The sequence below is a fragment of the Delphinapterus leucas genome, chromosome 8 (genome assembly GCF_059928025.1).
Source record: "Delphinapterus leucas isolate spDelLeu-1000000601 "Yukka" chromosome 8, BTC_Dleu_Yukka2, whole genome shotgun sequence".
Lineage (NCBI taxonomy): Eukaryota > Metazoa > Chordata > Mammalia > Artiodactyla > Monodontidae > Delphinapterus > Delphinapterus leucas.
In genome coordinates this window covers 93,833,700-93,846,393 of record NC_143136.1, presented here as the reverse complement: position 1 = coordinate 93,846,393, position 12,694 = coordinate 93,833,700, and the positions used below count along the sequence as shown (strand labels likewise).

General features: G+C 33.8%; 1 protein-coding gene across 15 annotated transcripts in view; it reads left to right on the top strand.

Moving 5' to 3' along the window:
- Positions 1-12,694, top strand: part of R3HDM1 (R3H domain containing 1) — a 113,597-nt gene that overhangs the window by 20,284 nt on the left and 80,619 nt on the right. For 14 of the 15 annotated variants that reach the window (XM_022569621.3, XM_089916034.1, XM_089916031.1 and 11 more), the window contains 4 exons: positions 2,999-3,113; positions 4,177-4,255; positions 10,967-11,026; positions 11,110-11,250. In XM_022569621.3, coding sequence (XP_022425329.2) covers positions 2,999-3,113; positions 4,177-4,255; positions 10,967-11,026; positions 11,110-11,250 — 395 coding nt within the window. Of the gene's footprint in view, positions 1-2,998; positions 3,114-4,176; positions 4,256-10,966; positions 11,027-11,109; positions 11,251-12,694 lie in introns of those variants that run through there. The other variant, XM_089916040.1, reaches the window with a different exon arrangement.

Here is a 12,694-nt window from a genome sequence, read left to right as displayed (position 1 = left end):
CATGACTGAATAAAGGAAAAGAGAAAAAAAGCCATGAGAGGTTGTATGTCTTTTTTTTTTTTTAATGCTAATTGTACGTTTGTTAATTCAAGCAAAGACTGTTATGCTTTGCCTTGATTTAGAAGATGATGACGTCAGAAGCCTACTATAGATACTGAAGATAGTTGTCACATATTTAGAATGTGTTCTGTTTTTAAAAGCACTAAAACTCTGTCTCTTGAATTATAACAAAAGGATTTTTTTTGATAGATTATTTATTGTCAATGCACTTAATATCAGTTTCCTTTGAAATTTGTTCAAGTGTCAAGCAACATAGGGTTCAAAATTTACTTTTGATTTTTAAAAGTTGTTTTGTACATTCAGAGTAAAGAATGCACCTGTTCAGGGTGGAGCAGTTGGCAATGTAATGTTTTCTGAAAATTAATTTCTTCGTTTTGTTGACCAAAATGTTACACCATCTTAGCCTCTTGGAATAATTAGTCCAAGGAGATAGAGGAAATGAGACGGGTCAGGCATTCATAAGACTGTTAGTCCAGAAAAGTTGCCTTTTTTGAGAAAAACTGTAACAGACATGATCTTTGGTTTTATTTGGTACATTTCACCTATCTGAAAAATTATTGTGGGAGACAGAAGGGGGGAGAGGGTTCTTATAGTACTGCATAAATTTGTCTAGTGAAAATTTATGAGAAAAAATTAATATAAGAAGTATATGTTGTATATTAATGTATATATTGTTCAAAACAGCTGAGTTACAGCATTTGGATAATGAATAAGGTGGTTATGCCAGACTTCAGTTATTCCACGTAATGTAGTCTTTCTCAATTTCTCTTGGATACAGTTAACTTTTTCTTTTGGGATAATAACCTATTATTACCCTCTCTGAACAAAAGATATTCTTTTTGATAGAAAGTCTTTTTCCCAGTCTTGAGTTAACTAAATTGCATCTGACTGGGAATTGGAAAATAAGTTATTTCTTATAAGATGTACTAGTATCAAATCCTTGATGGCAGAGATACTTTCCAACTAATAATGCTTGCTTCAGAATGTGATTTTTGAGGAATTAATCTGGAATAAAACTCATTGTTCGAAAGGTTGAGAGGCAATTAAAAGAGAGATGTCATTTGTGTCTGATGAGAGCTAATGAGAGGGAAGTGACCTCAATAAATGATGTCAATTACAAAGTGAAGAGTAAAGGAATTACAGCTACCTATGGAGATATTGCTCTCATTTGAGTTATTTATAGTCAGGAGAGTTTGTGTATAAGGACTTAGGCATTTAAAATATGTCTTGTTTATTTGCTACTGAAAACAAGGGCTCAGTACCAACTGAAGACAAGCCTCAGTACATTATGCATACTGGATTTTTAAATACAGTTCATCTTGATAAATAGTTTAATATCTGTAATTAAAATATGTGACTTTAGAAAGAGAATTTGGAAATGAAATCTGATAGTCATTATAAGTGCCTTTTAGTGAAGTTGTAAATGTGAAATCTTTTCTTCCAGCCTGGATTTTATAGATTATCCTTGAGTAACAGCAATAGAGAAGCTGTAAGTCAGGAGAACTTCTAAATATTCTACTTCTGAAGCATAGTTCTGGGATTCATTTTTAAATATCTGTTTTACAGTTTAAAAAGAATGAGGAAAGTGGATTAGAAAATGAGTCATAATGAGAAAAATGACTGGTTGATGAACGTATGACATTGATTAACGTATGAAGTTTGGTAAACAAGACAAAGGAGGGCTTAAAGCAGGTGTTCATCATTTTAGTGGAAATTGCCAGTGCATAGCTTTTGTCCTATATCCTGAGCACAACTTTGAACTGGGATGGAATGGGAAGCAGAGTTGAAAAAAGATGAAAATGGCAGTCAGCAACCCCATAGGAAAAAATATGTATGTATTTGATCTGAAATTCTTCTGCCAAATACTATTTTGAAAAAAATTATGTGGGGAGAAAATGGGTAATAGAAATCCTGGTGGCTGCAAGTTTAAGAATCCTGAAATTTATATCTTCTTCAATATTGACTTATCGCACCTACCATCACCACCAACCCTCACCTAGAAAATCAAAGTAATTGATTAATATTTTTCATCTCTAAAGAACAACTGTATACAGTAATTTAGCCTGCATATAGGCTGTACCTTTATCTTTAGTAGAAATGGTCTGGAAGTTAGTCTGCCTTTCTTTATAAGTTTGCCCGAATAAACAGAGCTATGTGATTTTTATCTATTTGAGCTATATGAATTAATTTCCAGTAATTCCTTTGGGTTCTGAAATTGCATGTAATGACATTGTTTCAAAAATAAAATGTAGACATAGTTCTCCTTTTCAGTCTTAGAGTATATGGTTACTTTACAAGTAAATATTACATATCACTAAGGAAAACAATTTTGTTTGAAATCTTTCTAAAACAACTTTGTGGTGATTGAAGGAGGAACAGTGATAGAAGGCTCAAATAGGAAATAAGCAAAGTGGGGGATTTGGTTTTGGAAAGTTTTTATTTACGGTTTTATATGGCAAGAAAATGAAGAAATATGAATTTATAATGGACACTCAAAGTATTTTTTGATAAGTGTTGACCTGGCTCATATGTTCCTATTGTCATGATTGATGATAATTGTCATACTTTTGCTTGACCGTGGCATCTCCACTGCAAAAAAAAAAAAGGTTAAAAAGACCTTCGTTCTGTCCTCCAAGGGTTTTACAAGTAGATTCATTTAAACTATTCTTAAAAAAACATTTATTTTCTCTAAGATAATTTTCAGGATATGTTTCAATTGATAAATTCAACTCAAAGCCTTAATTTTAACATTTTTTATCAAGAGTTGATTAAAACGGTAAAAATATTTTAAGTTGTATTCTAGTTTGAAGAATCTAATTGGATAAAATAAAAATCTTTTTCTCCATACAATTTTGTATTACTCAAAAAAATACAAGTGTGAGGTATTAACTGAATCACTTTATATTTTCACTTAATAACTGATTTTACCTTCCAACAGGAGAAAATTCAGATCCAGTTAACACAATCATTTGAAAAAGAGGAGAAGCCCACAAAAGATGAAGCAGAAAAAGAAAAAGCCAGTGATAAGTTGCCCAGAAAAATGTTATCAAGAGGTTTGCAATTTATTTCTGTGTTTTTTAAACAAAATTTTAGTTTTACTGTCGATAATTCCATCCTTTACCCCTTGAATAATTTTACATAGTGTATTTCTATTAAAAATGATCTCGAACAGACGGAAGGGATGATACTGTTCTGGGCAAAATGGCATAAGGCGGTTCTGCTGAACATCAGTAGTATGCTTTAGCCAAAAAACTGCAACACATGCAAAAGTCACCAAGGAAGATAACTGTCATGATCACTTATTGGTCTATCTCTTGTATTGAAATAATGGAATCACTATAATTTGAATACTGATTCCACTAAAAATATATATATTTTTTAATTCCTTATGATACAGAGGGCTGATGCCAAAATGTTCAGTATCCAGTAAGAATATTCTTGGAAACCTAGAATGTTTATCTTTTATAATAAATTTTAAGTGACTTCATCATATATCATTACAAGTCTATAAAAATGCTTTTTTAATTTATAGACTCAGTTATGTTGACCAGTTTTATAAACAGCATAAGGCTATTACATTTAACGGGAAGAAATAAACATGAATGTTTGTAAAGAAACATTTTGAAAGTGAGCTTTTTGTGATAGACCCGATCAAATCTAATTAAATATTCTTTCAGAGCTACAGTTCCTGCCTATCTCCAAATTATTGCCTGCACTTATATTTGTAACTGAACTAAGCAGACTCAATTTGCTTCAAACGTAGTTAATTGTCTAAATCATTCTGATTTTTTGCGAGACATTTTTGAATATGAGGATTGTGGTGAGTATATAAAAGGATCTTTAAGAATTCAGAACAAATTAAACTAGCACATTTGAGAGATAAATTTTTTTTAAGAATGTACATAGACATACAGTTACGTAAATCCATGTCATGCTCATTATATGGGAGTAGCAAAACTGTGGTCATCTGAATTCATCATAAATTCCATTTTCCTACTTTGTCAGTTTTTTTTCAATGTGGGGCATCTCATTTTATTTTAATATACATCATGTGTAAAGGGAAAGGGATTTGTTTCAAACAACTTTATACTGGGTTTTTGTGTTGTTGTTTTTTAGATTCCAGTCAAGAATACACTGATTCAACTGGCATAGATCTACATGAATTTTTAGTAAATACATTAAAAAACAATCCCAGGTAAAAATTAAATTTATAAGGTTTACATTGCTTCTAGAGTACCATAATTTTGTTATATATGTTTTCATTACTGAGTTAGAATAAGATGAAAATATTTAAAGTACACCAGAAACATTTTAGTTTCTTAGGGCTAAGATGTTGTTGGCCTCTATATGCACATGTATAAATATCTTTTGGCATTATGTATATCACCATGATATAAAGATAATTCATACTCTTTAGGAATTTGGGGAAATACAGAATCACCAAGCTATTTTGACTCTTAATTGAGATGAAGAGTTATCATTAATCATGAAATAGGAGAGAGAGAAATATACCTCATGATAAAGCACTCAACCAGATAACTTAGTGTATTCACTTATAACAAGTTTTTGGACTTAATTGAATGCAGAATTTTTGTTTCTTCTTGCTTAGTTTATAAATCTCCAACCCAAAGATTTTTAAGTTGCTTATTTGAGTCACAACTTTAACTAATTGTGAAGTCCTTTGTTTTGCCAAGGTACTAGATAAATAGATTTAGCTTTTTGGCAGGTCATCGACCCCAGTGAGGCAGTCTCCCCACAGAGAGGTTTATCCACAAAATATCTGACCAACATGTTCATGGGGTAGAAGACTTGAAGGTTAAGAACCCCTCCTCCAGATGTTAGCTTCCCAGAGTGGTAGTAAAAATTTGTGAAATCTTCAGTTCATTGGGTAGGTGCACATGAAAGAAAACAAACAACTCTCTTTAGTATCATTGAGCCTTATCTCATGTCTTGCTTCAAGATACACCTTTAATTTCATTCAGGATTTATTGTTTCAGTACCATCTTGCTTTCCTGTTTTACATTTAACATAAACCCCAAAAGGGGACCCACCAAAATGAAAAGTGGTCTCCCTGTAGTATGGGCTGAAGATGTATAAGTGTGAGGTGAGGAAGAAGTCAGTCAACTCCACAAACTTATTCCTCACCGGTCCCAACTGAAAGATGAATTCATTAGTCCATTGAACAGGCATTTCTTGGGTATATATCATGTGCTAAGCATTGTGCTAAACATTGTAGATATAAAGATGAAGAAAATATAATCTCTGACCCTAAAATATTCACTGTCTGTGTGCTAGAAAAAAAAAACCCACGATATGTAATTAAAATAGAATAGATGTTGTAAAAGAAGTTTTTCAGGGTGCTTTAAAAGCACAGGGAGGGGATCCCAACCTCTGAAAGGATATGGGAAGGCTTCACTGAAAAGATAATGCCTGAGCTGAGTCTTGAATTCAGAGTGCTTTAAACTGGAACATGAGCAGCACGAGGGAGACAAGAGCATCACCAGGGCACGGTCGTACGAGACAGAGGTGGCATATCCAAGCAAAGACGAGATTGTACACTCTGGCTCTAGCAGGGAGGCATGTGGCAAGTGATTGTAGAAAATGAGGCGGAGGGCGTTGTTGAGGAATGAAGGCAGATTATGCAGTTGTCCTCAACCTAGGATAGTACCAACACACTGGGGTGGTGACTGAGTAAGGAGTGCTACTGGTAAGCTAGGGATGCAATGATTGACGAAAAATAGTCTTACTTGAGATGCCAGTAGTTCATCGTTTGAGAAATACTGAGTATGGCATGCTATGTTGAGGAGTCATGACAGAATTTTCAAAAGGGTGATGCTATAATGAGATTTATGTTTTAGAAAGATTACTTTGTCAGTGAGGGGCCAAGATCAGAAGCAAGGACTGTGGGTTGACGAACATAGAGAAGAACAGAGAGGAAAGGACACATTTGAAAGACATCTAAGTACCGTGGCAGGACTTGGTAATTATTTGGATATGGAAGAGTAGTGGCACGTTGGAGCAGAACAGAACAGCTGCTAGATTTCTGGCTGGACTGACAGCTAGTCCCATTAACAGGGGAAGTAAATAAGGGCAAGCCTGAATGGAGTAAGGCATGTTCTGTTATAAATAAGTATAGTTTGAGGTGCCTGATGGAAAGCCACAGTGAGATGAAGTGTGTCAGCAGTTAAAAGGCTCTGTTTCAGGTAAATGAGCCTGGCTGCTGTTATTGGCAGCCATCAGTCTTCAGTAGAAGTGACTCTTGCTTTGTTCTGTGGAAAGGCAACGTGTTAAGGGTAGATGTGAAGGAAGAGACCATGGGTGTTAAAGATTGCAAAAGAATCATGAGAACGCTTGTCTTAGAAGTCAGCCAATCGGCAACAGTATCATGAAAGGTAAAATGAAACAATCCATTAGATTGAGGAACTAGGAAGTTGTTGGCTATTTTAACAAACCATTTCATTTGCGGTAGGATGGTGGAAACTAGAACTCAATAGATTAAGGAATAGGAGCATGGTAGAAAATACATAGCTAGTTTGTGTAAAACAAGATGGGATCTTAAACAGGCAGAATTTTTCTTTCTTCTGAACCTGTAGGAGAAACATCAATAAGGACAAATATAGAAATCTCTATTTATACATTCCAAAATATTTTTCTTTTGTGCAATTCTCTTGTTTTCCTCTATAAATGAAAAAGTTTTAAAGTTATCTGCATATGTGTTTTTAAAGTGTACAATTTAATGGTTTTAGTTAGTATATTCACAGATACGTGCAACCATCACTACAATCAATTTTAGGACTTTTTCATCACCCCAGAAAGAAACCCTGAACCCTTTTGCTATCACCTCTCTATGCCCTGAACCCTAATCTAGTTTGTCTCTACAGACTTCCTTGTTTTGGATATCTCATGTGAATGAAATCATATGTATGTGGTCTTTTGTGATTGGCTTCATTCACTTAGCATAATATTTTCAAGGTTCATCCATGTTGTGTAGCATGTATTACAACTTTAATCCTTCTGTGTATGCATTTTTATTTGAATAAATATATAGGTGAATCATTCATGTAATGGCTAATGAATAAGTTATTACTAATGTCAGTGTGGATTAGAAAGTTGTAGCTAATGTTAAATTTTGTGAGAAACAAAATTTGCCTAAGTGATGGCTCAGTGTTCTCTCAATGAAACACACAATCAATTGCCAGATATACGTGGCACAAAATTAGTAATAAGTCTGGCAAATTTCCATTAGAGCTTTTTCAAGATTGAATGTTGCTCAGAGATTTCTAAATGTTAAGCAGGTTTACTTTTAGTGATACTAAAATTTAGCTAACGTTTTATTTCAAATTTTTTCTTCAGATCATTAATCTTTTATCTTGTTCTCATCCCGATGAATAAACTTAACCTCAGGTGTTAAATAACAGTTTATCTGGAATTCCTGTTTCAAGAAATATTATCGGAAACTATAATAACTACTCATTACTAGATTAGAACCCGGGAACCTGAAGTTGTCCAAATAGAGATTACACTCACTCACATGGTTTTTATACCTGTTTTTGTATTGATTTTATACCCGTTTTATGTAAATTCCACAGTGTACTAAAGAAACATGGACAATATAGGCAACTATATTACATCGCTAATGGAGGGGAGCAGCCCCATGGATAAATCCTGAGAATGGATATTGTAAAAGTAAACTGTATTGTTCTGGGGAATATCGTACAATTGTTCTGTGTTTGAAATATTTCCTAAAATTACTTTTACTGGAGGTAATGTCTAAATCATCTTATTTCTTGCCTGTCGCAGATATTTGACCCAGGTCATGTGGAACATTGGGAAGGAGGTGGTCAGATGGAAGCATTGTTGTTTTCTTCTTTTTTATTTGCCACTTGTATACCAGCTGCACACGCTTTCTCTAAAGTCAGTTCTGGTATAATGACTAGAACACTGGTAACTAAAAGATTCTTGCCCCTTCATTTTCACTTTAGGTAGTAGTTTATTGGTCAATTTGATTGAGATCTTTGTTTTTATTATTTCTTTAATAAATAGACAGCATTTATTGGTCTATTTTTAAAGGTTATATGATAAGTTCAATGCGTGCCTACTTTTAGGTTCATGCGCTAATAAACCTTATGCCTTAAGAAAATGAATTTGTGGGTCTGTTAGTTTGATGTATGTAATGGTTCTATAAAGGATTATTAATTTTTAACTTATGGCCATTACCAAAATATCTAACCTTGATTACAGATTTGAAAATTTGGAAACTTAGACCAAGCTATAGATATATCATGTACATATACATACATAGTATCATATACATACATACATGTATCATATACATACATAGCTATATGATACAGGCAGGAAGTGTAAATCTTGAGAACTTAGGAAAGCTATTTTCCTAACAAGTTCTACTTTTTACTAACTGAAAATTTCGTAAACTAAGTACGGGAACTTATTTAAATAAATGGCCCAGGTAATAATAGAAAATCCTCTGCAATCCATAGATCTACATGCGAAAGGAAAAAAAAATAAAAACCTGAATTTGTATCAATAGCTAGTAAAATCGTTAGATTTTGTTTACTTTCATGGAGACAACAGAAATTTGTTTTCAATGCCAGTTCATTCACTGAAGAACATTTCACATATCTTAGGCCTGCTGTTGAGCTCAAACAGAGGAAACGAATTTAAATGCACTGTTTCATGAATGCTGAATAAGTTGCCTGCCTCAGATTCCTTTTTTTTCCCCTGCAACAAGTATATAAAATATATTAGGAAAGTTACTGAAAATTATATCATCTCAAGACAAATTGACCCCCAAAAAATTAGAAGAAAGGAGGGTCTTATAGTTAAGTAAATAAGTCCTTTTTTGGGGAAAACCTTATGAAGTAAAAATTTCCCATCCTCCCCCAAAATTTTAAGGAAAAAAATATTAAAGACATGGATGAAATAATCTGATTAATTTATTCCACACAATTACATTTGTTGAGCTCCTCTCTGTAGTCCAAATAACTATATAATGGTAATTGTGATAAATGCTATTAAAGGTATGAAAGAAACAGGTTCTAAGAAAGAATATAAGAAGCTGTCCTAGGCAAAGGAAACAGCTTGTTCAAGGAACCAGCTTGACAATTACAGGGATAAGCTAAAATGATAAGAGTTTTGTGAGTAAGGGGCAGGAAAAGAAGCTAAAGAGGTAGATGAAGACCAGATCATGCCCACCTTGTAGGCCACATTACAGGTGTTCAGTTATAACCTATGAGCAGTGAGAAACCTGTGATAAATATTTAACCAAGGCCATGAGTTGTGCTCACATGTGTGTTTGTAAAAGATTGTTATGGATGCTCCAGGTAGAACAGATTAGGAGGGAACAAGGGAGGATACAGAGAGATAATACACTACTATTACAGTAGTCAAGTCAGAGATCCTGATTGCTTGGATCCAGGGTAGTGGCAGTAGAAATAGAAGAAAAATAGATTGAAGATAGATAAATTTTGCAATAGTAATTAACTGCATAGGAGGATTTTTAAAAGCACAGTAATGGGCCAAAAATGCTTCTAGTACAATATGCCAAGTGAAAGGTAGTGCCACATGCTGATAATGCAGAATACTAAAGGAGAAACAGGTTTAGGGGCAAAATTGAATGTTGCTAGAATTTGAGTTAAAATGTAATCCTGTTTTCAGCTTTGGGTTTGAAATCACCACATAGGCATGTTATTCTCTTGATTTTTTTCAACTGATATAAAAATATGTATGGTTAATATTACTCAGTTTTTTATAAGACTTCTTCCACAATATAGAAGATCAAACTCAGAGCTGATGTATATAGACTTTCAGGCAACTTAAGCAGGGGCACTGCTTCCTTTTAAAATTTGATAGGGATCTACTATATAGTGTTTATTTGGGAGGGAAACATTAACCTCTTGGCCTAGTTTTCTTGATCTATAAAATTTTAGGAACAGAACTGAATGATCTGTAAAGCTACTTCTAGCTTTAAGGTTCTTTGAGGGGTTTTTTTGTTTCTGTTTTGTTTTGTTTTGTTTTTCCCACATGCGCATGACATTTACAGTGAGCACAGGAATACTCTCTTGAGCCATGTTCTTGGTGTGTGGGCAAGGAGGTCCTTTGAAAGGGAGTGGTACCAGTAACTTATTTTGTAAGTGTGTTAAATAGGACCCTAGTGGTCTAAAGGAGCACATGCAGGTGTTCCCTAGCGTCCCTATTTATTTTACATGTTGGAGGTCTTTGGTTCATTTTGATTCTTTGTGGGAAAAATTCCCAAAGTCTTAGAAATATATAATAGTGATTTTCAGAATGATTTGAAAAGTCCTCTCCTTCTGAATTAGAGTTAGTAATATAGTTCATACTTCTCTGCTATAGTTCCATTTATAGACTAGCATTGGATTCCCATAGGAGTATTCCTGTTGTTACTGGTATTGCATGTTCTTTAGAGTACTGTTTCTATGGAGTTCAGGATGATAACAAAGTCATGAGCCTGACTAAAGATGTCTGTTTTCCTGCTACCTCTTAGCTTTATTGAGTAGGGAAGTAAGGACTAATATGCTGTTATAATCCATACATTTGCAGAACAGAATCTAATATAGTAATATTTAGCAGACCAAGATATATCTGTTTTAAGAATGGCCACATGATGGTAATTGTTGAAATTGGATGATAGTCTCTCTACAGTTGTGTATGTGTGAAATTTTCCAAAAAATTTTAAAAAGTCATCTTTTAAAATATTACTTTTTTTTAGAAAGCATGTAAACATTCTAGCATCAAGCTTGTGATGTTCTTCAATATACAGGTTTTACCCCCCCCCCAAAAAAAATAGCCCTGTAAATTCAACATTTATAATATGATTAGGTCAGTGTTAAATTTTACATATAAGAGTTTTCATATTTTGTTTCAGGGACAGAATGATGCTGTTGAAATTGGAACAAGAAATTTTAGATTTCATTGGTAATAATGAGTAAGTCCTAACCTTTAACAAGAAAATAAATTGTCATCACAGTTCTTCAAGATTTACTAAATTAGTTTTTCTTCTACTTTTAGGTCTCCACGTAAAAAATTCCCCCCAATGACATCTTACCATAGGATGCTATTACACAGAGTCGCTGCTTACTTTGGATTAGACCACAATGTTGATCAGAGTGGGAAGTCTGTCATAGTAAACAAAACTAGCAATACAAGAATGTAAGTATCAAGAAATGTGGTTATATATTATCTATGTGTGTGATACTATTTTATCGTTCTGTAGCACCTTTTATCTCAGGTTTTCCACATGTTTTAGCAGCCCAATTCAGCTTCGTGACAACCGTATGTGACGGGACCAAAAAGTAGATTTAACTCACAAGGTGTAAAATGCACCAGTCTGGACTGAAATAAGACAGATGAATGAGGATGGGTTTTAAAAAACCCTCAAAGGTCATAATATCAGTAATGTTTAATAATCATTCTCTTGTGGATTTTTAAATTAATATAACTTAGTTACCTGTGGCCAACCTCAGGCAAATTTAAAAGAAAAAGAAAAAGAGAGCAAACTTTAACACCCTTACATTTAATTAATTTTCTATCAGTTTACTGTTTTTTCCACCTTTGTTTTTGCTCCTTTTCTTCCACAAATCTCAGGACGGTGAGACTTACTGGTTAATCCAGTATCATCCATAATGTTTTGTACCCTTCTGGGCTATGTGTAATTGACTGAGGAAGAAATTTTAAGGAGTTAAGAGGAATTGTTTGCTTTAAAAAGTGATACCTGTACAGTATGGTGAAATAGGTAATCAGTGCTGATATTTGGGAGCAAAAGGCCCAATGCAGAGGCCTATGTGTGAAGCTAATGCAGTTGAGTTCAGCTAACATACTTTGCGGTGGTTTCCTATCAAAAGAATTTTCTATATTAATTTCATATGTGGCAGCAGTGGATCTGTGATAATGAGCAGCAGACAGCTTCAGATGCCATAAATAATGCTTTTCAGTTCATTGTTTTTCTTCCTTCCTTGAAGCTAGACTTCTCAGGGTATGAACCCTTCAGTTTGCACTGTTTATAAATAAATGAATAAATAAATTCGTTAATTTCCTTTTTGTTATAATGGCCTTTACCCTTGTAGCTGTCATATTGTTTGCTTGACTAAGTTGGTTTTCTTCCATTTCAAATAGTATTTTGTCAACTAAATAGATATATTGGTGGAAGCTAGTATTTTTAAATGATTGTTACTACAACTAAAATTAAATTAATGAAGACAGATGTCTTTGAAAAGGATCCCATATTTTCAGGGGCATTAAATTTTACCTGCAAGTGGGAATCTGATTTAATTTTCCTATGCCTGTCTTTCAGTCTTTTGAAAATATCCTCATCTTTCAGCTTTTTCCTAGTTAGTTATATCATGGCTAAAGTGGGATAGTAACCATAACATATGAGCTGGACTTAAGGTGAACAGAACTCTACTTCATTTAACCAGTACCTTTCAACATTACTCAGAGCTGCTGGATGCCCAAGCATGTGTACATTAGCAGGCATTTTGACTAACATTTCGACTGGTGACTCTCTAAGGTTTTCAATACAGTGTAACCTCAGTTATTTGAATGCTGCAAGTGATGTCAAGGTTCTCTTTATCCAGATAATGAAAAGTTTAGCTAA